The sequence below is a fragment of the Hydractinia symbiolongicarpus genome, chromosome 3, assembly GCF_029227915.1.
Source record: "Hydractinia symbiolongicarpus strain clone_291-10 chromosome 3, HSymV2.1, whole genome shotgun sequence".
NCBI lineage: Eukaryota > Metazoa > Cnidaria > Hydrozoa > Anthoathecata > Hydractiniidae > Hydractinia > Hydractinia symbiolongicarpus.
The window spans coordinates 27973439-27993295 of NC_079877.1; the positions used below are offsets into that span (position 1 = coordinate 27973439).

A 19857-nucleotide genomic window follows, 5' to 3' on the forward strand; every position below is an offset into this window, starting at 1 on the left:
TTCAGACAGCATGGTAAAAATCATTCCTTATATCAGACAATAAGTTACACGTGGCCAAAAATATCTTCCAGATAGCAAAAAAAGCCACCGTTGTTTTCAAAGAATCTCGTTTGCCCACAAAAATGTTGATATTGATTTCTTGAAGAAAAGGCAAGGCCTTCGATTCAAATGCGGCTTTTAGAACTGTCGAATATAATGCTTCGACACGCCCATATAATAAAAAGTAATAGAGGGTAGGGGGTATATTTTACATAACACAACAGGCTCCACCTGGAATATTGTGTAAAGCAATAATCAACAGCAATCAAAAAGAGGCTGAAACATTTCGTATGAAATATATATTTTATTTCGATCACGTGACACAATGTTGAGCAATGTCTAAGAAAAAATACTTTGAAGATATTACTTCAACTGTATTCACAAAACGATAATACATAAAACGTTATTGCGAAAAGAAAAAAACCAACCGCAGTTTAATGGCATGTCATTACAGAGAACAATAACTTTTTTAATTATTACATCTTCGTGACGTCATTTTCGGATCGTTAAAACAAAATTATAAATCGCTTTTGTTCTCATTAAAATGTCCTATTACCGCAATCTCTATAAAAACATAATTCAAATTAACGATCAAAAAAAGCAAAAAATTCTATAAATAGTTGAACCAATTAACCCTCCCTTCTAAAAACCTCAAGCATGCTTCACAAACAACAACAACAACAAAAACAAAAACAACAACAACAAAAACAGCAACAACAAAACAGCAGTTAAATATTCAAGTATATAATCCTTATAAACTACTTTTTCATTTTACATTCCTAACACCGTTAGGAATTTCTCTTAACGTCAATCATGTGAATTCGGTTACCAAGGAACTTTCATGCTTCTCTCACGACAATATCAGCACACATGGTGTGCATCAAGAGTCAAAACTTTATGATCAACCAACGACACGACGCGTTTCTCGCAAACACAACTTTTTTTGTCGTAACGAGTACAGTAACGAACGTTTTTTGGTGATGGTGTTACGCGAAATCATCCAAACCCATATCAGGCATGTGTGGCGGCAAGCCTCTTTCATGCCGCAACATGTTTTTCGCTTTTTCTTGCTCCTCTTTTTCAAGCATGTCTCTTCTTTGCGCTTCTAATATATCGTCGATGGAAACTTTGATTAAATTACTCGCAGCCTCTTTCTCAGAATCCTGAAGAGAACAATCCTGTCAAAATTGTTACAACAAATTACCCCGTTCTAGACGTTGTAACACATTTTAGGGTTCACTAAGAAATGAAAGTAAACCTTGTTACAAAAAAATCGCCCCGTTCTGGACGTTGTAACACATTTTAGGGTGCACTAGGGAATGAAATTAAACCTTGTTACAACAAATCATCCCGTTCTGGGCGTTGTCATAACTTAGGTCCCAACAGAAAAAGGAAATTTTGCATTTTAAACATAGCACATTTTAGACATTCGTGAAGCAACTGGCCAAAAAATTAAATTTCATCTTTCTACAAAAGTACACTGGAAATTGAGACAACTCCAAGAATTCTAAAGTAGCTAATATTAATTAAAATTCTAATCGGTTGTTAGATATGACAGGAAATATTAAAAGTCCTTAAAACTTCGTAAGTCCAAAGCCAATTTAAAACCGCTTAGTTCGCACTAAGTCTTATTTAAAAATGACTATAAATATTTCCGGTGAAATTTCCTCTGAAGAAGGTATGAAAACAAGTGACACCACTACAACACCCTAATTAACACTAATTATCCAAAAGTAGGGTGAATTCCTTATAATTATCCTGTCACCTATCATTAGAAGTAGTCACGAGATCATGATAAATTATCTTGCTATGAAATTCCAGTAGAGCACATTTTATGACTAATTTATACGAGACATAACAAATTATACTTAAAGGTGGCGATTTTTTCTGTTTTTCAGCCAAAGAGAAGTCGTAGCAGCGTTATAGAAATGTATATTGCTACATAGGGGATCAAATTGGTAGCCTTAAAATTATTTTATATCAGTGCATTTTAGCATTAAGTTATTTTACAATTACATTAGGGCATGTCGCAGAAAGAGGCGTGTTGCAGAAAGAGGCGTATTGATAGCCTAATACGTTTTCTTTTTTATACAACGATGCTGTGGTAAAAAAAAGTTGAATAATACAATATTATGACACAAGAAACATGCACACAAAAAACATGCACACAAAAAACAACCAAACATAGACAAAAAACAACAAATTTACCACTTCTCCCAAAAGGACCACATTTTCACCTCTCACAACAAACACACCACGGTGAATATCACCATATTGCTTTCCAACATGGATTCTTTCAATTGTATTTTCAAGCACAAGATTCGCTAAACAAAACAAATCCAAAAGTTTAACGTTAAAACCTTTTCTCTACATATCAGATTATCAACAGGGTGCAACAAGTTTCCCAAACTTTTCTGGTTAGTGTGAAGATTTGTCAAAATTATTTTGGCCGAATTAAATTGGACTCGAGGTATTCTAGGCATGGATTTTTGACAATTTGGTTGATTTTTCTGACTTCATAGCGAGGAAGCACCTTAATCTGGCCGTCAAAGAATGCGATAAATTTCAAAGGGTTGATGATCATGATAATTACGAATTGTCTCAGTTTTAATTACTTTATTATTGTATTCTAACTATTCTCCATTCCTAATTAAAAATTATTTTTATCCTTCACATCCTGACTCAACAAATCAATGCCATTATGAAACATGTTTTTATCGCGTCTCTCATGTAGCTATTTTAAGCTTAGCATATTTCCGGGTGGCACAAAAGCCCTCACTGTGGGCTGTTGACTGTGGATTAAAAAAAAATAATAATAAATAAATAAAAAGAAAAACATTTTTGATGAATAATTTTTTAATCCAATTTTCATTCAATTAAAAAAAAATAGATTTGACTCGTCATGTTCATCTAATAAATAAATAAGTTATTTTTGTCCTGCTTGTAATGTGTACGAGATACATTACACATGATTCATATTTGTTTTGAAAAATCTCTTTTAAATATATTTTTGTAAGTTTCGTTTGAACTACAAAACGAAACATGACCATTCGAGAATCATTTTCTAGATTTGTTGTGTACAAATTCTTGGAAACTGATTCAGTTCGATTTACATCCAACAGTTCGTATATTTAGGATCCGTAATAAAAAATGGTTCTTTTTACAACTAAAAAACTAAATTAAACGTAAAATATGAACTATATATTTGCGGTAAAAATAGCCCATAATCTGAGTAGGACATGTACCGGTAAGAACAGTAATTAATAGGGGGGCGGGAGATTGCTTCATTTCCAATTTTATATACTATATACTGTACAAAAATTATTTTTTATATAAAAATAGCGGAAAAAATGCAAAAAGGATAAGGTAAATGACGCAATAATCGCCCCTGCTGAATATCATATCGGACAAAACAAGGCCGGACAAAAGTGACTAGAATTATGTCTGACTAAAATTTTGCCTGACTAATGATTTAATTTATTTTCAAAACCGTTCTTACTATTGTTAAACAAATTTTTCGAGAAGGGTAAGTGGAGAGGTCAATATGCATTACAGTTTTCAGTCTACAATTGCCGCACGTGGTTATCACGTTTATAAAAATACGTGGGATCAGGCTAAAATTGAAGACAAAGTTCGTGTAGAGATTAAAACTGACGAAAAATCGAAGGAAATTGACCCCTGCTGTTGCGCAATTTGAACATGAATCGACCAAGAAATAAATCACGGGAAATATCTCGGCAAGTTTAGCATTATAGCAGTATTAATGGAATCGTCGAGTCAACAGAATATACACCTCCCCCTAATCCAAGCAGGAGATTAGAGATTCCGTTGACATAAAAGTTCCAGATATATCACTCATACGAAAAGTAAGGAGTTTATTCTTGAATAAAATGGAAATAAAGAAGATGAAGAAGAAATATCCTCTAATGAGGAAACCAGTTTGCTAATATGCGAATCCGAAGAGAGCCAGAGGGATAGTAAAGTCGTGAAGCCACGTAAAAAGGAAAGAAAGCACTCATTATAACGCAGTCCGATAGTGAAGTGGTACAACAACCCCGAAAAAAGAAGAAATTGGCTTTTAAAGTAAAACTCTCGACCTTCTATTTGATGAAAATTATAATATTGTGATTGAGAAATAGAAGTCTGATTAATTAAATAAGAGCCTGCGATTATCTTTCTTTGAAAATTGTTCTTTTGAACCTTATAAAAACGGATAGTAAAAAGACCTTTATATTTTTAAAATTATGTAGTTAGAAAGATTTCGAAAGAGGACAAAATTATTAGTCAGCCAAAAGTGACTAAATTTTTTGTCCAACTGATAATCTTGACTAAATTTTTGTGTGACTTTGTTTAACTGTCTTTACTGATAAACTGTCTCTGTCGATAATTCTTAAAATTTGTTGTGTCGTGGTCGGTGTTTCTTGAAAAAATTTCACGGGTTCGCCTGTTCTTTTTACACCGCATTTTGCGTGACAGGCAGTCAAGCAAGCAAGCAGGCAGGCAGACAGATACCGTTTTTTATATACAGTGGACTCTCCATAACTCGAAACCTTTTAACTCGAACCGCTCCTTAACTCGAACGATTTCGTAAGCACCGTGGAAATTTCTTAATAAACTCTCATAATCAACTCTCTGCTACTCAAACCTCCATAACTCGAAAATCTCCTCAAATCGAACAATATTTTTTCTCCCCTGAAAGCATATTAGGCTATTTTCGCTCTTTATAACTCGAACAATCTGAAAATTGAAGAATTTTTTCCGATTCGAATATTTTCTACGTGTGTTCGGCCCCTTAGATCGAACGAAGTCATAAGTGTGTGTTTACAAATATTTTTGTTTTGAAGTTCTCATTCTCATAAATAAAATGGCGTCTGTGGTAGCAGGGAAAAAACGTCCCATAGATAACAAGTCATGTAAAATAAAGTACAATGCTCTTAAAGAATTGGAAAAGGGGACTGCCCCAAAAGATGTTGCTAGCAAGTTTGCAATACCAAGGAGCACACTATCGACTTGAAAAAAGCACAAGGATAAAATATTTAAATAATTTGACGAAGGTAATCTTAGCAAAAGAGTCAAGCCAGAAAAAATATGAACAAGTAAACAAAGCTGTTCACAAATGGCTGCTCATGTTACGAAGTGAAAATATCCCAATCAGTGGACCGATGCTAAAGGAGAAAGCTGTGGAATTCGCCAAAGAATTGGGTGATAAGTCGTTTCAAGCTTCAAATGGATGGTTATAAAAGTGGAAAAGCAGGTCAGTTTTTCAAAACTTTTTTATTTCTGTTTTCATAAAAGTTTACCAAGTTTTACAAAAGTTACGGTAGCTGTTCTTCCAAACTAGCAAGAGACTTTTTACTGTCCGATGAAAGGAAAATCTTGCATGAAACCTTCAGCCCTAGACCATCACCAACATTGATTGCCTTTCCAGTAACTTTAATCATGAAAACATTGATGGGGTTATTCTTTAGAAAGTAAAATATGACTTTGGCAAAGCGTCCTGATTTTCTGAGTGGTAGATGACCAATAACTTCATCTTTCCTGACAGCCACTGCATACTTGTCCAATTTATTTGTCGGCTCCATGATACCATTTTTGCAATAGAAAGAATGTCTTCAAACTTCGCTTTGACTTCCATCCTTATCACGCTTTGTTGTTGCTCTGATATTTTGACAAGAATAGTTCATAAAGAAAATCGAATGTTTTCCATTCTTTACACTATATTTTTTCATATCTTTAGGTATGGCATATTCTTTAGAACGATCGCTGGCGAATCAAAGTCAGTCACAGAGGAGATGACGGCACCATGGACTGAAATAACATGGCCAACAATCCTTTCCCACTATCCTTTGGAAAACATATTTAACGCAGACAAGTTTGGCTTGTTTTACCAGTGTTTGCCAAACAAAACCTTACACCTAAAAGGAGAAAAGTGCTCTGGAGGTAAGCACAGCAAACTCAGACTCACTGGTTTAGCTGCTGGAAATGCTTGTGGGGAACGATTGCCAATGTTCGTCATTGGACAGTCTGTTAAGCCTCGTTGTTTTACAGGTGTTAAAACAATACCTTGTCGATATCGTGCTCAGAACAAGAGTTGAATGTCTGGAGATCTCTTCGAGGAGAAGGTGCGTAAGCTTGATCGCACATTTGCAGTGTCCAAGCGAAAAATTGATTTGATAATCGAAAATTGCCCTGCACATCCGCACATTGGTATCTGGAATGGGTGGAATTGACCTTCTTGCCTCCTAACACCACATCACACACGCAGCCAACGGATTAAGGAATAATCCGAGCCCTGAAAGCAAAGTACCGCTCATTGGCGATCCGAAAGCTCATTCAAGCTTTGGAGGAGAAAAAGCCTATTCCAAAATTCTCGATCTTTCAGCAATGTTCATGCTAAAGAAATCCTGGAATGATGCTTCGAACCAAACCTTCCCAACTGTTTTGGAAAATCTTGAATCTCGAAGAAAAATTTGGAGAAAGCGATCAATGATGAAGATGATCCTTTCGAAGAGTTAAGTGATGATGGCGTAAAAGAGGATCCTATCCCACCACTAAAGACTGACCTTCTGTACTTAAAACAAAATTTTCTTGACAACATCGACCCTGATATCTCAACTGATGATTCCATCGAAGTCAGTACTTCCCCTAGTCGACTATCAACCACTGATATCATTGCTGAAATCAAATCGGAATTCTCTGGGGCTTAAGCTGAAGACGTGTATGAAAATGACGCAGAGAACGAAGACCAAGACGAGAGCAAGATTACTTAACAAGCAACAGAAGAAGTCTTGAAAGCTGTTAGTATTCTCGAAGATTTCAGCCTTTTCTCCGAATTTGGAAAAGAACTGATGGAGTCTCTCAAGGATTTGAATGATAATATTAAACATCATATCAATTTGACCAGTAAACAAACTTTAATTCCCCGTTCCCTTTATACGATAAATGCGCAATGCATTCTGGTAGTTGCAGTCAACAGCAAATTAGCAAAAGTTTGCTCGCATAGCTTAATTCGTTTACATCTGTTAAATACGCAAACTATTATGGGGATAATATTATCTCCAACATTTAAAAATATAATTTTGCTATGAAAATAACGGAAAAAAGACGCCATTATACTGTGATTTCATTTTTGAATAAGCAGTAGCACCATGGACAAATTATTACAGCCTGAAGATACATCCTTAAATATTTTATCAACAACAACCTTGGACCCTAGTTTTTCTAAAAACTCTTGCACGGGTACAAGACCAGTATTTAGAGAGATTACTAACGAGGAATATTCCTCCTGTGATATCGAAGAAAAGTTGCAAGGAGAGATTAAAGATTGGTCACAAAGTTTGGAGCTTCTCCCACCTTTAAGTCACGAAAAAATACATAGCTATATGGTTTTAGGAGAAAGCTCTGACAATAAGGATAGAGGAGCTATAAAACATAAAATTCCTGGCTATCAACTATTTAAAGATGGTTATGTCAAGAAAGTTAGGGTAAAGCCAAACATAAAGGCTGAGAAATTATCCTTCATTATGAAAAGTTTTGTGGTTGCTTCAATGAGGAAAGATAGATACACTGTTTACGTACATTTGTGTCAAGCATCTGGAGACATTCTGTATGCCAAATGTAATTGCAAAGCTAGTGCACGCGGATGCTGCAAACATGTTGCAGCACTTCTCTACCAACTTGTGGAATTTAAACAGTTAAATTTAAATATCATTCCAGATGATAAAACTTATACTGATAAATTGCAGCAATGGCATGTTCCAGGTGAGGTCAGAAACGAGGCGAAAATATTTTCAGAACTGAAATTCGAAAAAGCTAACATAACGAAAGATCTGTTGTCGACACGAAAAAGACCTATTGTGTGTGGTAAAAGAGATTATTGTGCATCCCCAATTTTTACACACAAGCCTTCACAAGAAAAAATTAAAAAACTAAGCGATGATTTATTTGCTTTGGGTCAAGGTGTTGTTTTTGCCAATTTATTGGAAGAAATAATTATGTTCGATCTTCCTTCTATGAAACGTCAATTACGACATATGATAATTTGGAGGTAGACCAAATAGAAATTAGACAAGTTGTCAGTGGAGTGGTAGAGTCATTAAATGGTTCTTTAGAAGTTAATTTGCTTAAGTCTGATGATCAAGATTTTGTTACACGCAAACTTCACATGTCACATGCAGATGTTGCTCATTATCAGCTGACGAAAGAAAAAAAATATTAACTTCCTTAAATTTTGGTTATTTTATCAGTAGACGTAAAAACATATACCCTAAATCAATAGTACAAAAATGTTTTCCTGAAAACTTAGGTAAAATAAAGTCAACTGCTTGTGAGTGGGGCAAGAACAACGAATCCGAAGTATTGTTATTGTATGAGAAACAATTTAAAGTTCAAGTTGAAAAGTGTGGCTTTTTTGTTAATCCGAAATGGCCATGCCTGGGTGCAAGTCCTGATGGCATTTTTAAAAGTGGTGATTCAATGAAGGCGATAGAGGTTAAGTGTATTAGTGTATTCAAAAATTAACATGTCAATACTTGAAGCTTGTGGGGATAAAAAAATATTTCTCCAACTCGACAATGGACAGCCAAAGCTTAAGAAAAATCATGTACATTACTTTCAGTGTCAAGGCGTTTTAGCCATTACAGAGCTACAAGAGATTGACTTTATTGTTTATACTGTAAAAGACATGCACATTGAAAACCATATCATTTGATAAAGCCTTGTGGAAATCAAAAATGTTACCCGAGCTTACAGATTTTTACTTTAAGTTTTTGAAAGATAAAACAAACTATATAATTTTGCTAATATATAGATATTTATAAAAGTAGTGAATATATATAAGTTTTTTTACTCATCTTTGTCTGGTACTAGTTGTGGCAAAAAATAACTAGGTAACTACAAATTACCCAAATTTTGTTCAAATCAGGTGCCATTGATAATTTAAACAATGATTATAATATTTTGTAATTTTTTACCCTTTAAATTGCTCGTTCAACATGAACCCTGACAGATGCTATTCGTCGTATTTCAGTTTCCTCTTCCACACTGAGTTGTGTTTTTCCTCTCATAAATGGTGGAATATTTAGAGAAATGCCAACTGGTAAATCATCGTCTAACTCAAAGCCACGGTCAGCCATAACAGAATCTCCTAGTTCTAGCAAGCTATAAATACCACTATCAGCTGTGATTTTTCTGTCTGAAATGCGCCCAACATATAAATCTGAAACAAATGTAACAGCCCCATTTGGTGCTATTCCAATTAAACCTTTTGCTGTATTGTGGTGTTTGTAGTTTGAAAATGTAGCAGATTGGCTTCTATACGAAGTTGGCATTTCGATAAATATTTCAGTACAGTCTAAAATTATTCTAGTGCTTGGGTAGAGTTCTTTGAAACACTTCGGCATTGTTTCAACAACTTTAATTTTTGTAGCCCATATTGGCAGCATACGTAATTGTGAGTAGAGGAAGTCTATCCATGTTATTAATATACCACTGATGTGACTTGTTGATAAGTTAAATCGCACACTCATGTCTTCGATAGGAAATCCACATCGCAATCGGCATAATGCTAAAAATAATTCTTCTTCAACAGATAAAGTTTTTGGACGCTCTTTTGTTATACAATCTGGTGATAAGATTTTTTCCGTATTTGTATTTGACCCCCAATATATTAGTGAATTAGCACCAGGTTTTAAATAATCGAGTAGAACTGTGAATAACTTGATTCAAATCCAGTATGGAACCTAAGGTACATTTTATTATGTTTAAACCGGTCAATTGTAAAGTTATGACCTTGTATTTCTGATTGTAAATGTTTTGCTGTTTGTTCATATTCTTCTTCTTTTGATGACATTTGCACTTTTAAATTATCCATTTCTTTTTTTAACCTGTCTATTTCATTTTGTAACTCCTGTTCAGCATTAGGAGGGTCATTCTGTTCAAGTTTACTTTTTTTAGCTACAGGAATGTACTCTTTCTTTAGACCTTTACTATTAAGAGTTTTTCTAGGTATGGTGACAGATGGCTTGATAGTTTTTGGCACTATAGTAGGAATGTTGTTCATGTAGGTTTTTTTACCTCCCACAAAATGTGCTGCACATACTCTGTGTGCCAATGAAGGTTTAAAATCTTTCCTGTTAATCTTTCCAAGCCATATTTGGCACAGTTTCTCATCCTTTGGAATTACGTAAAATGATGATAATTCAGGGTTTCTTTTAGAGTTGTTGTAGCACAGGGGAACACAACACGTGAAGCCACCTCCTTTACTTGATTTTGGTGTTTGTAAACCATTTTTGTAAGTTGTGCACGATACATTGCATACAGGAGGCTCGACTGGTGATACAAAATTAGGAGAATAAAATGAGTTTTCAAAAAAACTGTTGTTTTCTGCCAGTGTAATAAAGTTTTTATCTGATTTTTTTGCCACTGTGAAGTCCGCATGTTCCGCCATATTGTTTATTATGTTGACTACAACTACCGGAATGGATTGCGCATTTGTCGCATAGAGGGAACAAGGAATTACGGATTTTTTTATTTTTTACAGAATAGATTTAGTCAACTAAAATAAACTGTTTGCGACTTACTTCTCACCCGTAAAGTTTCAAGGGGCTTATGTATAAAGAATAAACTTAGCAAAATTTCCAAACTCTCCTTTACTCGAACCGCTCCATACCTCGAACAATTTCTGATTCCCCGTGAGAGTTCGAGTTATGGATAGTCCACTGTATTTGTTTTTCTTGCCACCTTGATGGCCACTTAGATCTTCTTGTTCGTTAAAAATTTCAGACTAGCTCCAGTCTTTTCTTAGGGCCTGTTACGTCATATTTATGTACTGCTCTCATTTGCTATTATAATTATGACTTTAATACCTAAAAACAATTAATTTGCCTTCACAGAAAGCTAAAAAAATTCAACATAATTTCCAAATAGATCTCAGTACGAATGATTTTTTTTAAAAATAATTTAACATGATATAATATACTAGTCGTCTAAGCAATAAAACGAAATAAATAATATATTAGCAGCAGGTGTGTGCATGATTTCTTTTATTTCAAATTGAAAAGAATTTATTTCAGCAAACAGGTTGAAAAAATTACTGATCATAACCTGTGGACCTGGGCGCGGTATGATGCTCAAATGAGTATTGTAAACTTTGTTCCTAACAATCCTTGTGGACGAGGCCTAAGTTACTCAATAGATGGATATATATATATTCTAAAATATTAAAAAATCAATAGAAAAAAACACTACTTTAATTCATTCCACAATACAGGAAAAGACAGATATTGTTGTCTAATTAAGGTTTGTTTTCTTATGATATTTTTCCAATATGTAGCCATCAACGCTGCTGGTTTCGTCCTAAGAACGTTTAGATACGAAAATGTGGGGTAACCAGTTTCAAATTTAGAGTATGCTAACCTTGTTCCAAGACCTTTTGGTTCTAAACTGCTCTGCACCTCCATGATAAGAGCTTTAAAAAGCATACATCATACATTAATGTCCAACAAAACCCTCACAATTCAGCATTTTTAGCATCGACAAATAAGTGCCGTCACAATTTCCGTACTTGTGGAATACTGTGTCAGTTTCTAAATCACGTCGACAAAATTTAGCTGAGGGAGTTTTTAAACTCAACGAAACACAAAAAATGTTTTAGCTACCTCCGAAATTAGAAATATTTTTTTACACAGAAAAGTAATACGCAAAAAAAATAATGAAAAAATAAAATATAGTTAAATGCGTAAATAATAAAGTTCATGGCAGACAAAACGGCATAAATATATTTTAGCGTTTTCTGCAATGATTAAATTTATCCACAAGTGGCGACAAACTGTTTTTAATAATTAGTTGCAGCACAAATAAAATGTTAATTCATTTTTCGCTAATTTCTCATGCAAATCTTTCAGTTGAGTCCAGCTTGGTAAAGTACATCGGGATCCTTTTAAGCTGTCCACACCCTTCAAAAATATTTAATGTTGTACATAATGTGTAAAACTGCTACATTATGAAGCAGGCCTATCAATAAGGGGAGAGCAATTGCTCTTGCTCACGCAAAGGCTCGCCCAATTCTGAGAAATGAGAAACTAGCTGAGCCATGAATTGCTCCCCCAATTCCAAAAATAGTTTTTCTGGCTGAGCAATATCAATTCGTCTCACATGGAAATCAATGTTTCCTTTTCTTATTATTTACAGTAAAAAAGAACAAAAATAGATAAAATAAAATAGATAAAAAAGACTTTGTGTTTTTAAACTTATTCTATTTATTCAGATTGCTTGCCCAGTTTTAATTATTGTAACCTTGGGGGAGCGATTTATTGCTCTGGTGTTATTTTCTTATCGATAGGCCTGATGAAGAATTTAAAAAATTTGTTTACAATAAAATTCAACCAACCTTAATAAGGGGAGTAATAAAAATAACCATAATATTAAAACATATGCAAAAATAAGATTGAAAGTAACTCATAGTCATAACTGTAGGAACAGCAGAATTTGCGAGTAAGTTGTGTGCATAAAACACTCACCAAATTGGTCAACAGAACTTAATTCGCCAATGAATGTTTTTCCATCTCGAAGAACAACCAATAAACGCTCTAAATATAAAAAAGATTAACAAATATTAACAAATAACTTAAAATAAAAACATAAAACCTGTGTCAATGAATTTCAACTTCAACAAATTTTCCTAAACAGAAAATGCACAGTTTTAAATATACTGCTGGGACGTTTATTTTTTTTACAGAACAAAATTAAAAGTTAAATTGAATTTCATTTTAAGATTTTCTGCACATTAAAATGGTATAAAAACAAAAGAAAAAAGTAAATACATAATAACAAAAAATAACTAATAGAATAACCAATCTAAGAGCAAAATTTTTATTGTTTTGTTTTGTCTCGTTCTGAATTGAAAATTCATAAATCAAAATCACACTTTTTCTTAAAAAAAATTATTCTTTGAGTTACAGCGTTCCTTCTTCTAATATTGGTTATGTTTTAACAGAGACGCAAGTAACCTAGACATAAACAGAAATACCCATGAAAGTTGTGGAAATGTGTTTTTCTTAAGTGTGAATACATATTTGTCAAAACACATGTTTCCACCATTATTGTGACAATTTTTAGGGTCTTTAATTAGAAATGACTGATTTTCAAGCTTTTTGAAAACTGTTGCTGTGAATCGAGCAAAACTAATCACGTTAGCTAAGTGGCAAAATTTGTAATAAAACTAAAAGAAATTGAGGATGAAAAAAAGATTGTAGTGCAGAGAATAAAAAAAGAGCAAAGAAAAACACAAAAGTGTTTAAAGTTATATACCTGCTCTTGGATATGTTATTCAAATATTGTTCTTATTTTTTAGGGCACACACTCACATTATGATTTAATCAGGTCTTGGTCTCGTTGATGGTGATTTTTTTGACCATTGCAGACAGAAGAGCATTACAAATTTATTTAAATGATCCTCTCGAACTTGAATACAACAAAACTTACAGACACGTAATGAAAAAGACTTGGGTGGTTGAATATGTGGTGGGATATTTGTATTGTGCGTTCATACATCTGATTTACACTCCCATACTTTATTAATCCTAATTTTTTTAATAGACTTTTAAATTTAAACGTTGTCACTCTTAAGCATCTAAAAAGATAAAGGCCTAGGCACGAGGTTGAATCAGGAATTTCAAATATTGTTTTCAAAAGTATCATAACCCCTTTTAACTTGTTACAGTTATTAGCTAATATTGTTAATGTTCACAGCAGATTAAAACTTACTTCAGGAGCATACACTTTCTTTGGCAGAAGGTTTGGCGAGAAACTACAAATCCACAAAATGTAGGACATAAACGTTTGCGAGAAGCCATGTTCTTTTTTTAGTTGGAAAAACTTTTAGAAAAATGAAAGAAACTAAATATTGAATCATTTCTAAATTTTTATAAATAGATTAAAATACAACGAACAAGTCAATCGTTTTTCTGTACATCCAGAGTAGGTTTGCGTTCACCAGGACACGTGGGAAAAAAGAGGAGGCATGTATAAAATTATCTTGTTTTAGGCTACTCCAGTCAATTAGTTGCTTTCAATTAGTCGCGTCCACATTGTGTACATACAAAAATAGGAGATACGCAAAGCAACTTTTTCTTTTAACACAAAAGTGATGTAATAACTGTGGCAGTTGTCATTTCAACAACAAAGAAATTTGAAAAAACCTTTCTTTGCCGTGTTTTTTTCCTCTTTTTTATACCAGTTTTAAAAATGTTTCAAAACAACCACACCTATGTCGTTTACATTTGCTGCTTGAATATAAAGCATTCCTATTGGCTTAAAACAAGCAACTAACTGGAATTTTTTTTGGTTAAAAGCAGGTAAGAAGCAGCAGTCTTAAATGTGATACCATTTCGGTTTGTAGAAGGCAACTAATCGAAAGCAACTAATCGACTTGTGTATCAGCCTGAAAGTGCACAAGAAATTAGAGAATTATCTGAAATTTTGCGGGACAAAGCTTTAGCTATTTTTTGATTGCAGAAGAGTTGAAAATTGCTATTAGAGTAAAAAAATTGACAAATCTGGACAAAGTTTTTTAATAATAAACTAAACAGTACTTATAGAATCATAAAGATGGGACTTAATGTATTTTATTATTTCCTAAAAAAAAACTGAAAGTGTATTCTTTTAAGCTTTCATGCTTTCCAGCATTAAATTGTGCAAGTTGCCAAACATGGTTGATGTAAATGTTGGATATACATCTGAAAAAAAAACTACAAGTTGGAAAACAATAAAACTTATTTTAGACACAAGTTGCTTCTGGCAGCATCTTAGAGAATTTTTACCATAAACTCTGATAGAGAAAAAATATCAAGTTAAATTTTCAGGATTTGCTCAACTGTGGTAGTGATGAAATGGTGTAAATTTGAAAAAAAATTGTAATGACCTTCCCTGACAGTGTGGCATCAAGAAAAGTTTATTTAGTAGTTGAACATGTTATTGTCCTAAAGTACATGGTTCAAAAATCAAACACTGAAACATTATTTCCATCCACCCGTTTACAGATTGGTAAAATAACTTACTATCAAGTTCAGTCAACAAACTTGCTGTTCTTGTCTTCAAATAATGCATAAAATCCATTTGTGTTAGTTATCTAAAAATAATGCAAGTACCAATTAAGTAGCATATATCTTTAGAAGATCCTAATTAAAGTTGCATATGAGGATCTGGAAATACCATTGCACAACTAAAAAAATTATGACAGAGGAAATGGTCACTTCCCAAATTCAAAAATCGATCAATGCCATTATTTTCTCATGCTTATTAAAAGTTTCGTTTAACATCAACCTTAGAACATCCCCTAAGTTCACCATTCAGTACATTTTTGCTGTGTTTAACTTCAAGTCTGGTAGAAGAGAAGTTTATTGCAAAACTTTGTCACGCATTCATTTTTGCTGAAATGTACACACTTTTTATAAGAAATAAACTTTGTATTCTTCCTTGGTGTTTCTAATTTATTAAAGGATATTGAACCTTATTTAATTAAAAAAAGCCTTTTAAAAAAAGTCCTGTTACGAGTCATTAGCTACACCTTATTCGTATAAATAATAACGTGAAAAAAAGTAGTGACATTAGCAGTTTTGGTCTGAAGTTAAGTTCATGCCAATTAAATGTATTTGATATCACCAAATTTTTTTTATTGCCTTATGCCTAAATGAAGTATCAAAATTTTTATGAATTTTATAGTAATTTTCTTGAAAAAGATAGTAATGAAATACCTATAATCTCACCCCCATGTTTTGTGCAAAAGTTAATTAAATTCAACAAACAAGAAGTGTGGCATATTTGAGAAGTAAAGAAGAATGGGAGGAAAAGGAATGGCCCCATGCAGGCAAAAACTGCAAACCCAGAATAGGCTGCAGTGCTATGTGAGGACTTCTTACTAACTGAAAAAGCTGAAAAAGTAGAAAATTTTAAACAGATTTTAGTATTATAGCTTGTCTGCTATATATATTTTTTTGCTTTTTTCGAATTAAATAAACATAGCAAAAACTATTCATGCAAAATGGCCTTACTCAGAATTAATGCAACAATAAAACTACAATATCATTTTTTGCTGTTCTTGTGTTGTTGTAAAATTGAAAACTATAAAAAATTTCACACTTAAAAATAACAGTTATTTATGTTACAAATAACTTATTTTTTATCTTCTTTTCTTTTGAGATATATTTTTAGAAGCCCTTTTTCTCTTCCTGTTAACAGCACTCATTATATATTTTTCACGTTTTATCCTGTCTCCAAAAAAATGATTGTTCAAAAAGTCTCTGGCAGATATATCATGGCCAGTCTTTCTAACATCTATCAGGTGACAGGCTTCAAATCTGTTTGTATTCTCTTCATCAGACAAATAAGTCTCATCTTTCTCACTACACTCATCGTCAGAAAAATGTATTTTATTCTTTTGCCGTAGCTTAATGTCCTCTTCAGATTGTTTTGTTTGATTTAGTAAGTCGACTTCTTCATCTACCATTTCTAATATGGCACTGTCAAGTTTAGCAGGAACTAAAGACGGTGTTCGTATTTTCTTTGCATCTTGCTGTATCTTGTTTTTATTCTCTCTTTCTTTAGCCTTTTGCCTTTTCTCTTGCTTTATTAAATTAGATAATTGGATTTCTCTTTCATGTTTATCTTGTGCAATTTTTTTGCTGTCTTTAAGGCTTACAGCAATGGGAGTTTCATTGTCACTATCCCCCTCCTCCTCGTTATCATTATCATCATCATCACCATGTTCTTTGTCACTTTCAACAGTATCATCACTTTTATTACTGTCATCATTTACTTCATCGGAATCACTTTGAACCTCTTCATTTACTTCTGCTTCTTCCTCACAGACATCCTTTTCAATTCTACCCCGTAATTTCATGATTTGACCTACAAAGTTAATCAAAAAATCTATACACATAATATTACATAGTAATTTAACTTAGCCTTTAGTTATTTTAAACATCAATTACCAATGTGATTGCTTCACCAACAGGAAAATGTTGGACAAGTGACAGGTTTTTCAGGGGTCACAAAAAGTTTTTAATATAGAGCTGCTTTAAAGCTTGGATAGCACTTGAGGACAATACAACAAAAAATATTTGAAGAATTTACAGTTTTGTTCTTAAATGTTTGCAGAGCTATGCTCACTTGATAAATAAAAAAACATCTATAAAATATTTAATATCTAGTAATATATACAGCAATTCCATCTGTGATGCGCGATAAGTCTACTTTTTTTGAAGTCAGTAAAAAAATGCATGTCTTACATGTTAATCTACAAACTAAACATCACAATGTCAATAGCATTAATTTAACGTCAATAGCGTAATTTGAAGTGGTAAAACCAATACAATGCAATATCTTAAGGCCAAGTAACTCGGAAATATATGGAAATAATTGATGTCATCTATATATTGCATGGGTAACTAGGAACAATCTGGGACGAAATTAGGTCAATTCTCCAAAGCTAAGTCTTTTTCAAAATGTTATCAAATAATGTTTAAACATCGATATAGTAGTAACTCAATTTTATTGTCAGAAATGTAAGAGTTTGAGTACATGATGTAGTGGTATTGAAGGAAGGTTAAGATCTGAGGAAGTATGTAAGCATTGCAAAGGTGAAATTATAGGCAACACAGTATTTCTATTTTTAATAATGTACAACAGTGGCTTGTTAGAGAAGTAGGGTAATCTGTAGGTAGTGGAATTGGTGTTATTTGCACCATAGGTTCTGTTCGGAAATGTCTAAGTTACAGTACCGTCTAAATGCAACTTACACAATAATTATTGCCTCTTCAGAAATAGAGTCAGAACTTTCTTTGTCGTTAGCCTACTGTCAAATTGGCTGTTCTTGCATGTCAAAAAGGTTATGTCTCATGCACAAACTATAATTAGCATTGTTATATTTAATTATTATAGCGTCAAGGAAAAATTTCTGTTTCACACGTGAATATTTGTAATAAAAAAGGAAACACAACTTACAAAACTTTAAAATTCCCATACTTTGTTCTAAAGTGCAAGAACACGTTTGTACAATGTTTAAAAATTGATATTTTGGCATGTGAAATTCTCAGCAATTTTTCTATAAGGATGTTGCTCTACTGCAATTAAGAGAGATAGATGCATATTTTACATGGCTAGCCTAACAACTATCGAGGGATATACCACAATTGTCCTCACATGGCTTGGGTTAACCCAGGGCTGTGGTAATATTCACTTGCCCATATTGAATAGCTGCTGAGGGGATAAACATTAACAAACAAAAAACATAACAAAATTAACTGTTGAAAGATGTTGAGTGGCAAATCTTTTAATCACAGGACCTTACCCTTAGGTGCCATATAGTTTTACCGACATAAGTGGCGTTTTGGCCACTGCACCATGATTTGTAAACAACACTTAAAAGGAAAGATCTGGAAAGTTTATCCTCAAACCAAAACATGGCAGATAATCTTAAAGAAGACTTAAAAACCACCTCCCCACCCTTCTGCCCTTTCCTAAAATCCTAATCCTCCACCAACTAGACTGATAATAGATTAAATAAAAAACACTGCTAGTTATTGCAGTAAATATATTGTTAATAATATCAACAGTTCAGTGAATATGACTTGATTGATTCAATCTGTGTGAACTAGAATGTCACAACAAAGCGTGTTCGTCCGAATAAAATTCCGACGATTAAAATTTTCGGAATGTTCCCAATAATTCCATGTGATTGTTACACGAAGCCAGTAACCACAGTATAAACAAAAAATTCACGATGGCGGAAGAAGATAGGCCAACCTCAGTCCTAGATAAGATTACCCGGCTCAACCTTTTAGATATAGTTTTGGAGCGTGCTAGAAATTTCAATAAGAAGGCTCTTATTCATTGTTTAATCTACGTCGGTCGCATGAACCCACAACGCCACTCTCCTCAAGATTTAATTGAACATTACGAAAGAATGTTTAAAAATTACACTGGCCTTCTTCAGCTTGAACCAGCATCTGGATTGCTTCTTCTTTATCCAAATCACTTTGTACATGTTCTGGAGGGTCCTGAAAATGTGCTAGGCGATGTCATGGCTGATTTAAGTGAAAGCAAAGAATTAAGTTCTATCATTTCTGAAACTAAAGTACTAGTTTACATAAATGATATTCCAACACGATTGTATTCTCAGTGGTCGTCCAGGGTTTTAAATTTAGCTTCAGTGAGAATGGACGAGTCTAAAATGCAAGAGTCCATTGAAAGTATTGTTTCTGAAGCATTGACTTTAATTTTAAAACTTGGAGCTGAGCTTGGGAAGTACCAGAAAACACAACTAAAAACACACTTAGATCAGTTAACTACTAAGTTTCAAAACCTACTTTTGCCTCAAGACTTAATTGAATCCCTTTTGAAATCAAAGAAGTTGCTTTCTGTTCCAGACTTCAACAAGAAGTACTCATCACCACCTGCTATTACTTTAGAAAGTGAATTAGTTTGGCCAATGCGCAATCATTTTCCTAATTTGTAATGACTGCTTAAGAAGACATTTGTAAATAAAAAGAGATGTAAATTATATATTTTTTGATGGATGATTTTTATTTGGTAATATATGTTTCAGATGTACTAATTTTACATATACTAATAAAAAGTTAATGTATTTATGGCCTGTATGTTATGGTTTCTATCAGTTGTAATGGGTATATTATTTGCTTTGCAGGACTACTAGTTTTTGTAATGCCTTTGTGTCTTCCCTTTATTTTAAATCTATATACCTGATAAATAATTAACAGTTGCACACAGACACTATTGTAATTTTATTGAAAACTTATGTAG

General features: G+C 33.2%; 3 protein-coding genes across 3 annotated transcripts; 1 reads left to right on the plus strand and 2 right to left on the minus strand.

The window, feature by feature from the left end:
* Nucleotides 1-492: 492 nt before the first annotated feature.
* LOC130636627 (U6 snRNA-associated Sm-like protein LSm1) lies at nt 493-15195 on the minus strand. The gene is made up of 4 exons (XM_057446410.1): nt 15096-15195; nt 12558-12626; nt 2248-2363; nt 493-1202 (listed from the first exon to the last, which is right to left on the minus strand). The coding sequence occupies exons 1-4, from the start codon at nt 15151-15153 to the stop codon at nt 1026-1028; spliced, it is 420 nt and encodes a 139-aa protein (XP_057302393.1). The 5' UTR covers nt 15154-15195; the 3' UTR covers nt 493-1025.
* Nucleotides 15196-16119: 924 nt separating this feature from the next.
* Nucleotides 16120-16944, minus strand: LOC130636624 (myb-like protein V). Its single transcript, XM_057446407.1, has one exon. The coding sequence runs from the start codon at nt 16934-16936 to the stop codon at nt 16217-16219; it is 720 nt and encodes a 239-aa protein (XP_057302390.1). The 5' UTR covers nt 16937-16944; the 3' UTR covers nt 16120-16216.
* Nucleotides 16945-18772: 1828 nt separating this feature from the next.
* LOC130636623 (testis-expressed protein 47-like) lies at nt 18773-19740 on the plus strand. The gene has a single exon (XM_057446406.1). It carries the CDS (start codon nt 18818-18820, stop codon nt 19550-19552), a length of 735 nt encoding a protein of 244 aa, XP_057302389.1. The 5' UTR covers nt 18773-18817; the 3' UTR covers nt 19553-19740.
* Nucleotides 19741-19857: the final 117 nt, after the last annotated feature.

Excerpts from the sequence above, each read along its gene's own strand:
- LOC130636627 (XM_057446410.1), bottom strand. The coding sequence starts at position 15,153 with ATGGATTTTATGCATTATTTGAAGACAAGAACAGCAAGTTTGTTGACT. Across the intron at positions 12,627-15,095 it reads TTTGTTGACTGAACTTGATA|AGCGTTTATTGGTTGTTCTT; the intron begins GTAAGTTATTTT and ends TTTTATATTTAG. Across the intron at positions 2,364-12,557 it reads AAGTTCTGTTGACCAATTTG|CGAATCTTGTGCTTGAAAAT; the intron begins GTGAGTGTTTTA and ends TGTTTTGTTTAG.
- LOC130636624 (XM_057446407.1), bottom strand. The coding sequence starts at position 16,936 with ATGAAATTACGGGGTAGAATTGAAAAGGATGTCTGTGAGGAAGAAGCA.
- LOC130636623 (XM_057446406.1), top strand. The coding sequence starts at position 18,818 with ATGGCGGAAGAAGATAGGCCAACCTCAGTCCTAGATAAGATTACCCGG.